Source organism: Somniosus microcephalus, chromosome 1 (genome assembly GCF_052327205.1).
Source record: "Somniosus microcephalus isolate GS21.2 chromosome 1, FLI_Smic_1.0, whole genome shotgun sequence".
Lineage (NCBI taxonomy): Eukaryota > Metazoa > Chordata > Chondrichthyes > Squaliformes > Somniosidae > Somniosus > Somniosus microcephalus.
In genome coordinates this window covers 72871986-72883382 of record NC_140987.1, presented here as the reverse complement: position 1 = coordinate 72883382, position 11397 = coordinate 72871986, and the positions used below count along the sequence as shown (strand labels likewise).

Below are 11397 nucleotides of genomic sequence, written 5' to 3'. Positions count from 1 at the left end.
TTCAGCTGTTTCATCAATGACCTTCCCTCCATCATAAGGTCAGAAGTGGGGATGTTCGCTGATGGATGCAGTCCGTGTCCATATGCAGCAAGACCTGGACAACATTCAGACTTGGGCTGACAAGTGGCAAGTAACATTCGCACCACACAAGTGCCAGGCAATGACCATCTCCAACAAACGAGACTCTAACCATCTCCCCTTGACATTCAATGGCATTACCATCACTGAATCCCCCACTATCAACATCCTGGGGGTTACAATTGATCAGAAACTGAACTGGACCAGCCATATAAATACTGTGGCTACAAGAGCAGGCCAGAGGCTGGGAATTCTGCGGCGAGTGTCTCACCTCCTGACTCCCCAAAGCCTTTCCACCATCTACAAGGCACAAGTCAGGAGTGTGATGGAATACTCTCCACTTGCCTGGATGAGTGCAGCTCCAACAACACTCAAGAAGCTCAACACCATTCAGGATAAAGCTGCCCGCTTGATTGGTATTCCATCCACCACCTTCAACATTCACTCCCTCCACCACTGGCGCACTGTGGCTGCAGTGTGTACCATCTATAAGATGCACTGCAGCAACTCGCCAAAGCTCCTTCAACAGCACCTTCCAAACCCACGACCTCTACCACTTAGAAGGACAAGGGCAGCAGACGCATGGGAACATCACCACCTCCAAGTTCCCCTCCAAGCCACACACCATCCTGACTTGGACCTGTATCGCTGTTCCTTCACTGTCGCTGGGCCAAAATCCTGGAACTCCCTTCCTAACAGCATTGTGGGTGTACCTACACCATATGGACTGCAGCGGTTCAAGAAGGCGTTCACATCCTATGGATGAATTATACCCTGCGTGAAATGGGTGTAGACTTTAATAATAACGCCCAACAAGGCTACAAAAATGGAACGATCGTGGTTCCTGTGGGATTCGAGCACTCTAAACTAAAAAAAATCATTTTACTGGAGTTGGCAGCCATGGGGGCCGTTGAGGAAGCATGAGTGGAGCAAACTTTCTAATGATCCACTTAGCAGGTTTGCAGTGGTCACATCACGAACGATGCAGTTAGAGATGTGACATCTGCAAACCTGCTAAAGGTGCATTTCCGTCGATCTTCCACCCAAGTTACAGCAGGAGATTGGGAAACCCCAGAGGAACCTTTACCCCCTCAGTGTTTTTTGTTCTGATTGGCTTAGCTGAACACCTTGGAAAAATGATGAACCCAGATGGCCTTGAACTTGCGTTGGACATGAAACACTGCAGTCTATATTACAATTATTGTTTGCAGGAGTGCGCCTTGCAGTGTTTTTTTGATAAATTCAATATACCCATTCTCCAACTCCCAGAAGAGGTTAGTACATTTTTAAACTGTGAGAAGCTAGTCACATGATGAGTCTTGTGCTGGATGACGTGTTAGTGCGGGTTCAATAGCGAATGGAATTTATTCCCCTGAGATGGGGGAATGTCTTAAAATCATTGTTGGGCACGGTAGTCCAGTGGTTATATTACTAAACTAGTTAATCCAGGGAACACAAGTTCAAGTCCCACCATGGCAGTTTAAGAATTTAATATTTTTTGTTGAATCTGGAGATAAAAAACTGCTATCAGTAAACGTAAAGCTGTCGGATTGTCGTAAGAATCCAACTGGTTCACTAATGTTCTTTGGGGAAGGAAACCTTAACCGGTCTGCCCTACACATGACTCCAGTCCCACACCAACATGGTTCACTCCTAACTGCGGTCTGAAGTGACCCAGCAAGACACTCAGTTCTATTAAAAACCATTATAAATACAACAGTTCAAGATGAAGACCCACCACCAACTTCTCGGGCAACTAGGGATGTGCAATAAATGCCGGCCTTACAATGCCCACATCCCGAGAATGAATCATTTTTTTAAAAGCCTTGTACCTTGAAAATGTTCATTAATTTGCAATATGAGTACTAAAAGTGCTGACGCATGCAACACTCGCTGGCTTTGAGTGGGAAGTGTAATCTAAAAGGAATCACCACAGTTTTGTTCTGCTCATTCCCAAAATCAGATGCAGCCATGTTGAACCAAATATAACAGGACATAGGACATGAAAGAAAATGGTAATAAACACCTTTTGCAGCTTGTAACTTAACATTAATCATAGGTCATTATTCTACATGACCTTTAACTGATCTGAGCCACAGTATCACTAAATAGCTACCATATAAAGAATAGCATGGCGTCATGAATATTCTCATTTAAGAATTAATACTTAACATTTTGCACACACGATGGATAAAACGCAGCTATATTACTGACTATCAGTATAGGATTCCATAGGCCACGTTAAAAAAAGCTCAGTGCCCGAGAATACTGGCAGTGCCCGCTTGTCACTGGAGTACTGAACAACTGTCACAGCTGCTGATACATCACTACTTACACTAAGAGCAGCCAATTAAAGTATAACGGGCGACATGCTCCAGTCTTCACTTCAGAAGAGACATTTTGAAGCATCGTGACCTGTTAGTACATTTAATGTCTCCTTTGAGTTCTGAATTTGAATACTTTTTCCCCTGTAGAAAGCTGAAATAGCCTCACTCCATAACAGCTGATTGAACTTCAGCAGGTCCAGTAAACTTCAGTAGTCGTTTTAGTAACATGCTGACCCTGTGTACATAGTCATTCACAGTCTTTTTGCTTTCTCATGTGGAGATCAGCAGTATCATAGAAATGTACCTGATTGGCTTGATACTAACAGTGACAGTTGCCCTCGGCAGCCACCTGATGTGTGTGACACGTGGAACACTTTCTCACTGGGACAGTCTGGGTTTACTGCTGCTCTCTGTGCCGCCCGTTGTTTCAGCTTCTACACTGTCCCCACACACTCATGTTTGTTCTAGTTCACCTTCTACATCTTCTCATTCCCTCCTCTGCTCCACTTCAAGCTCTGGATGAGTACTCTCTACCAATGCATTTGAGGGAACTGCAAGGCTGAGGAATTTAGCACAAGATTCCATTCCTTTAGCCAGTTGGCAAAACTCAAATGGAGTTACTCGCAGAGTCTCAGTTATTACTCGAGAAATTTATATAATGAAAAAACAGACAGGCAGACAATGAGCTACTGCACACACCAGAATGTCTTCCCTTAACCCTCACTTTGCCAGTGGTAGAATTTCCATCCATACATTTACTTTTAAATATGCTTGATGGACTAATAAAAGCAATCTAATTTCAAACCCAACCCCTTTCTATTTTGACAAAACAATACTTATACACTTTCTAACGGGAGAGCAAAAATGGCAACTAAAGCGAGACATCCTACTTCTACTGAGCATTTCCAAAAGGTACCCAGTACACCATGGGCTTTATTCCTACTTCCATTAATTTTTTGTAGGGAAAAGAAAAGAACAAACTTGCAATTAGATAGCTCCTTTCACGTCCTCAGGATGTCCCCAAGCACGCCACAGTGTCAATGAATTACTTGTTGAAGCATAGTCACTGTTGTTTTGTAGGGAAATGCGGCAACCAAAATTGCATGCAGCAAGATCCCAGAAACAGCAAATGACCGACTAATCTGTTTATCTACTGTTGGTTGAGGGATGGCTATTGGTCAGGACAACTGTCTGCTCTTCCTCATATAGTGCCACGGTGCAGGGAGCAGGGGTTGATGTCCACCGGAACAGGCTGAGCCTCTCCTTAATGGGGATGAATTTTATTTTGGGTGGAAATCAAGCGGGTGGTGTGATTGTACCACCTGGTGCTTATGGGCAGTTCGCCAATGCTGGCCTCATAGGTGTTTCCTGAGCGGCCTGCAGTGGTCCCTTTAAGGACCGCTGGGTAGGCTGCTCTATGCCTAGTATCAATGGGCAGAACATGCATGCTATGCTCACCCCGCCCACTGGTACATGAAAATTGCATCGGAGTCCTACAAGCAGCGAAGGTCCCCCGACTTGCAAATTCAGAGGAGGCTCCTCCCTGAAACAGGCAGGGACTCGGGCTGGCCATTTCCACGGCGGGTGGGAATTGGTAGCGGGATTGGAGCGGTATGTTCAACTCTGCTTCCGCCCGGTGGAGGCCATGAAAATTGGCCCCATCATCTTACTCAAAGGATGGCACCTCTGACAATGCAGCACCAGCCTAGATTACAGGCTCCAGTGCTAGAGTGGGGCTTGAACTCATGGCCATCTGTCTCAAGAGGGGAGAGTGCCACCAACTGAGCCAAACTGATACAAAGGAACCAGCTTCCATGTTGAACTGCACCAAATGAGCATGCCCAGTTGACTAATGAGATGACACAATCTACTGCTCTATGAGTATTCATCTAAAGACGTGTTTGTCTGACTGAAGAAGCTCGAACTCCTGGAAATGTTTTTGGAATTACTTCGAGAGTGCCCATTGAAACTCATGTTTCGTAAAGCTGCGCCCTTTTTGCTGCAAGTCCCCACACTGTCATTTTCGGATGTGTCAAATTCCACCGTCAGGTTGGACTCCATGCGGGAGATGGTATAAGCGCTGTTCTGTCGGGTAGGCTGAATCCTGGTCGATTGTAGTTCCAGTTCATCGTAGCTGGAAAATTCAATGAAGGGGCACCATTGGAAAGCCCTCTTGAACCCTGCTCGAAATCTGCAAGCACATAAATAAAGAGAATGCTGAGGCCACCTGTACACCGTGATCTTGGGTGACGCGCACCCCTAAAATTATAAGGACTGAAACTCAGTCACGTCAGTGTAAGTGCCAGGATGCACTTTCCCACTATCTCTGCCACTGACCCTGCTGAGGCTCGTGAGGTCAGAGGGCGGGAATGCAAGTACTAGGTCTTTGTTTGGCAGAGGGCTCCAGATGACCCCTCACCTCCCCAAAAGAGGCAAGAAATGCCAGCCAAAGCTCGCTGGGTCAGGAGGAGCGCTGGGTTTCCCTCTCCCCCCAGAAAGGGGAAGAAGCTACCCTCAGCAGCTCTCTAGGTCAGGAGGTCACTTGTAATTTTATATATAAACAAACCTTTGGCCTCTCATCTTCCAGCGGGGAGGGCGGGGGGTGGGGGGATGGAGTGGTCCAGGCTTCGATCCCCAGGTGAGCCCCACACCAACCTCCATTGGTCAGGGGTACCTACGCCAACCCAACTAAAGCTGGGGCACAAGAACTCCTGACTTATGGAGTCCATACCCTGACCCCCTTAACCATTCCATGGATGACCTTGTAAAGGTGGGCAGAGGCTCTGTCCTCATAAAGTTATCTGGAAAACTTTGACCCTACGGCTGGGACCCGATGTATTTAGGTCCCGTAACTTTAGCTGGAGATCGGCAGAAACAACATAAACACTCATGGGAGTTCTAGGCAGTGGAGTTTAATTGCAACTAACTGCTACTTTATCCTCATGAATGGCTGCTCCACACAACCTAAACCTCGTCATGTTTATTTCCATATCATAGAATCATAGAATGATACAGCACATAGAAAAAGGCCATTTGGCCCATCGTGTCTGTGCCGTCTCTTTGGTAGAGATATCCAATTAATCCCCCTCCCCTGCTCGCTCCCCATAGCCCTGTAAATGTTTTCCCTTCAAGTATATATTCAGTTCTCTTTTGAAAGTTACTATTGAATCTGCTTCCACCACCCTTTCAGGCAGTGCATTCTAGATCATAACTTGTGCCATAAAATAAATTCACCTCATCTCCCTTCACGATTGTACCTTCATAACTATCCAAGCCGGCAAATTAAAAATGTGTGTAATATACACATATATCTATCATGGATTTTACCATGAAGGGTCATCTCTTCGTTTACCCGGGGAGATGGACTGATCACATTTATATCTTTCTCTGCCAAATGTTCCAATATGTATAAAACCTTAAATAAGTTTTTTCTTCTTCTAAATGTACAAAAAACTTTCTTTTCTACTCCTGCTCCTATCTTCTATGTTTCTATGTTTCTATGCCTGTTCAGTAAGGCAGGGTCATGTGGCAGAAGAAGATGAGAAGAGGTTTTGATTTTCTAGGTTCAGCAACAACTTGCATTTATATAGCACCTTTAACATAGAAAAATGTTCCAAGGTGTATTCTGAAAAAAAAGTATGCCGAGCCAAAGAAGGGGGATATTAAGATGGGAGAGGTGGATTTTAAGGAGGGCCTTAAAGGAGGAAAGCGAGGTGGAAGGGTATTCCAGAATGGGGGTCTAGGCAGCTGAAGGCACGGCCACCAATGGTGAGGTGAATTGGAAGTGTACATCAAAGAAACAATGGCGGGGTGTTGGAGAGGTAGAGCTGGGTATCATCAGCATACTTGTGGAAGTTGACCCCATACCTACAGGTGATGTGGCCAAGGGGCAGCATGTAGATGAGGTAGAGGAAGGGGCCAAGGATAGATCTCTCGGGGACACCAGAGGTAACTGTGTAGGTAAGACATTGCTGGAGATGCTCCGGCTATGATTGGATAGGTAAGAATGGAACCAAGTGAGAGCAGTCCCACTGAGGTGAACAATGCAGGAGAACTTTTGGAGGAGGATGGTGTGGTCGATCATGTCAAAGGTCAAGGAGAATTAAGAAGGGTTAAGACATCACAATCACAGTCAGAGATGTCCTTTGTTACTTTGGTTTGGGCTATTTCACTGCTGTGGTAGAAGCGGAAACCTGATTGGAAAGATTTAGGAGGTGACATTTTTAATATATCACAAAATCAGAGAGAGCAAGTTAGACTTACGGGTAAATTTTCATCTTTATAACACCTGGCGCAGAGCTTCCTGGTCCCAAACATACACTGGGAATTGGAGCACGTTCCTGAATTCCTGATCTGCATATCCATTGTGTAAAGCTGAATGTCAGGGGTACTAAAGAGGAAAATTTAACATCTGGGCATCTGGGAAAGAGGTGGTAAGGGGAAATGAGGTCCAACCGTGAAAATTGGACTAGTCTTGAACTGATTCCATCAGATGGAGTCTGACATCTGAAAATCCACCATCCCCTCCTGGAGAACTCATTTTGCCCATTGCCCAGTTTTCCTTCAAAATGTTGTCCCTCTCCTGAAGCAACGATTCATGCTGGTGGTGGTGGGGGCTGTGCGTTATTGGGGATATTTCCACCCACATAGCTATTCTTCAAAGGCAGCCTGGACACTAAGCACCATAGGGTGTTCAACCAAGTCAGCAGGTTGAGCCTAGTTCTCAACCAGTACTCACAACACGCTCGCATGCTTCCAGCAGGGATTACTGGAAGTGATCGGGAGTGAGAATCCTGGCCAGGTTTTCCCTTACTTCTCCCAGTAACGTTGCTGTAAGTTACGCAACCCCATCACTGTCATGGCAGAACTAGCTCGACAAAACCAGCGATCGAAGCTGGGACCTTCCTGACCTGAATGGGTCAGCATTTACCCACTGGCTTGTTGAAAGGATGGGAAGACTCCCTTTTCAACTGAGAATCAACGCTTGACCTACTTCTGAGTAAGAAAATAAAAGATAAAACTAACTCTGCGACCATAAAAAATGATCTCTTTAAGTCTGTAATCTGTTTTGGGGAATTTCCAAAATGGCCTCCAAGCATTTATGACAAGGGCAGGGAGCCAATTACAAACCATTTCTGAACTAGGAACAATATATATATTCAAATGCTGAGTAGAAAGACTCCCCATGCCCCATGCCCCAGTCCCCAACCCAGAGTGCCTGACTTACCGGCTGTTTAGGCAACAGTATATGATGGGGTTGTGCATGTTGGAACTCATTGCCAGTAAGAACACAGCTAAGTAAACCTGTTGTATGGGCTTCCAGCTGCTGACTTGTGGGTACTGTTTGGTCACGATAAAGAAGATGTGGTAGGGCAGCCAGCAGATGGTGAAGGTGAACACCACCACAATCATCATTTTAACAACCTACAGGAGATGTGTAGATAAGGAAGTGTATTATAATCAAAGAAGCAACATTTTCATTATTTCTAAACATATGGCAAAGTGATGTAACTCACATCTAAAAAGGAAAGAAGCTCATTTATACAGCGCCTTTCGCAACCTCAGCATGTCCCGAAGCACTATACAGCCAATGAAATACGTTTGAAGTGTCGTCACTGTTGTAACGTAGGGGAATGTGGTAGCCGATTTGTGCACAGCAAGAACCCACAACCAGAAAATGAATAAATCATCTTTTCTTGGTGCTGGTTGAGTGATAAATGTTGGCGAGGACACTGAGTTGTGCTGCAGCATTTTTTACGTCCACACGAGAGGGAAGGCAGGTTTAACGTCTCGTCCGAAAGACAGCACCTCCGACAGTGCAGCACATCGCAGCTACTGCACTGAAGTCGCTGGAGTGGTGCTTGAACCCACAACCTTCTGGCTCAGCAACCCAAGGCTGAGACCAATACAGTTTACATCGCTGACATCTGTAGTGATGACAATGAGATATGTCTACACAGATTGTTCTCCATTCCAAAACAAAAGAACAGGTTTTTATTGAAAAGTAACATTTACCCTGAAGAGACTTCAACTGGCACAGAATATCCTGGAATGTTTTGGTGAAAGTACAGAGTGGCACCGTTTTTTTCCAGTGGAAATTCCTGCATAAATGACTAAAGCTGGTTTTATGCCAGAACTTCAGTGCATGCAAATTTTCTCAATCATTTGCATACTCCTAAATTGCATCCACCAACTCCCCACTTAGCACATTCCCCATAGACCCGCACCCATGTAAAAGTTTCCTGCATTGCTGCACACTGAATAATTCAGGTCATCAAGATAACGTAGTGCCCGGGGCCCCAATATCACGCACAGTGCCCGGGGATCCCAATATCACCCACAGTGCCCGGGGATCCCAATATCGCCCACAGTGCCCAGGGCCCCAATACCACCCACAGTGCCCAGGGATCCCAATATCACCCACAGTGCCTGGGGATCCCAATATCACCCACAGTGCCCGGGGCCCCAATATCACCAACAGTGCCCGGGGCCCCAATATTACCCACAGTGCCCGGGGGTCCCAATATCACCCACAGTGCCCGGGGATCCCAATATCACCCACAGTGCCCGGGGATCCCAATATCATCCACAGTGCCCGGGGCCCCAATATCACCCACAGTGCCCGGGGCCCCAATATCACCCACAGTGCCCGGGGATACCAATATCACCCACAGTGCCCGGGGATCCCAATATCACCCACAGTGCCCAGGGATCCCAATATCACCCACAGTGCCCAGGGACCCCAATATCACCCACAGTGCCCGAGGATCCTAATATCACCCACAGTGCCCAGGGATCCCAATATCACCCACAGTGCCCAGGGCCCCAATACCACCCACAGTGCCCAGGGCCCCAATATCACCCACAGTGCCCGGGGATCCCAATATCACCCACAGTGCCTGGGGCCCCAATATCACCCACAGTGCCTGGGGATCCCAATATCACCCACAGTGCCCGGGGTCCCAATATCACCCACAGTGCCCGGGGCCCCAATATCAGCCACAGTGCCCGGGGCCCCAATATCACCCACAGTGCCTGGGGCCCCAATATCACCCACAGTGCCAGGGCCCCAATGTCACCCACAGTGCCTGGGGCCCCAATATCACCCACAGTGCCTGGGGCCCCAATATCACTCACAGTGCCCGGGGATCCCAATATCACCCACAGTGCCCGGGGTCCCAATATCACCCACAGTGCCCGGGGATCCCAATATCACCCACAGTGCCCGGGGCCCCAATATCACCCACAGTGCCCGGGGCCCCAATATCACCCACAGTGCTCCAGGCCCCAATAACACCCACAGTGCCCGGGGCCCCAATATCACCCACAGTGCCCGGGGCCCCAATATCACCCACAGTGCCCGGGGCCCCAAAATCACCCACAGTGCCCGGGGCCCCAATATCACCCACAGTGCCCGGGGCCCCAAAATCACCCACAGTGCCAGGGGTCCCAAAATCACCCACAGTGCCAGGGGCCCCAATATCACCCACAGTGCCCGGGGTCCCAATATCAGCCACAGTGCCCAGGGCTCCAATATCACCCACAGTGCCTGGGGATCCCAATATCACCCACAGTGCCCAGGGATCCCAATATCACCCACAGTGCCCGGGGCCCCAATATCACCCACAGTGCCCGGGGATCCCAATATCACCCACAGTGCCCGGGGCCCCAATATCACCCACAGTGCCCGGGGATCCCAATATCACCCACAGTGCCCGGGGCCCCAATATCACCCACAGTGCCCGGGGATCCCAATATCACCCACAGTGCCCGGGAATCCCAATATCACCCACAGTGCCCAGGGCCCCAATACCACCCACAGTGCCCAGGGCCCCAATATCACCCACAGTGCCAGGGGATCCCAATATCACAGACAGTGCCCGGGGATCCCAATATCACCCACAGTGCCCGGGGTCCCAATATCACCCACAGTGCCCGGGGCCCCAATATCACCCACAGTGCCTGGGGATCCCAATATCACCCACAGTGCCCGGGGTTCCCAATATCACCCACAGTGCCCGGGGATCCCAATATCACCCACAGTGCCCGGGGCCCCAATGTCACCCACAGTGCTCTGGGCCCCAATATCACCCACAGTGCCCAGGGCCCCAATATTACACACATTGCCCGGGGATCCCAATATCACCCACAGTGCCCGGGGCCCCAATATCACCCACAGTGCCCGGGGCCCCAATATCACCCACAGTGCCCGGGGCCACAATATCACCCACAGTGCCCAGGGCCCCAATGTCACCCACAGTGCCTGGGGCCCCAATATCACCCACAGTGCTCCGGGCCCCAATATCACCCACAGTGCCCAGGGCCCCAATATCACCCACAGTGCCCGGGGCTCCCAATATCACCCACAGTGCCCGGGGCCCCAATATCACCCACAGTGCCCGGGGATCCCAATATCACCCACAGTGCCCGGCGCCCCAATATCACCCACAGTGCCCGGGGCCCCAATATCACCCACAGTGCCCAGGCCCCCAATATCACCCACAGTGCTCGGGGCCCCAATATTACCCACAGTGCCCGGGGCCCCAATATCACCCACAGTGCCCGGGGATCCCAATATCACCCACAGTGCCTGGGGCCCCAATATCACCCACAGTGCCCGGGGCCCCAATATCACCCACTGTGCCCGGGGCCCCAAAATCACCCACAGTGCCCGGGGCCCCAATATCACCCACAGTGCCCGGGGCCCCAATATCACCCACAATGCCCGGGGTCCCAATATCACCCACAGTGCCCAGGGCCCCAATATCACCCACAGTGCCTGGGGATCCCAATATCACCCACAGTGCCCAGGGATCCCAATATCACCCACAGTGCCCGGGGCCCCAATATCACCCACAGTGCCTGGGGATCCCAATATCACCCACAGTGCCCGGGGCCCCAATATCACCCACAGTGCCCAGGGCCCCAATATCACCCACAGTGCCTGGGGATCCCAATATCACCCACAGTGCCTGGGGCCCCAATATCACCC

At 49.4% G+C, this 11397-nt stretch overlaps 1 protein-coding gene across 1 annotated transcript in view; it reads right to left on the bottom strand.

Moving 5' to 3' along the window:
- Positions 1 to 600: 600 nt before the first annotated feature.
- Positions 601 to 11397, bottom strand: part of LOC147124160 (neuromedin-K receptor-like) — a 154367-nt gene continuing 143570 nt past the window's right edge. The window contains exons 4-5 of the mRNA XM_085983033.1: positions 7633 to 7829; positions 601 to 4596 (exon numbers count right to left, since the gene is read on the bottom strand). Of these exons, the coding sequence (XP_085839159.1) occupies positions 4281 to 4596; positions 7633 to 7829 (513 nt within the window). The 3' untranslated portion in view covers positions 601 to 4280. The remainder of the gene's footprint in view (positions 4597 to 7632; positions 7830 to 11397) is intronic.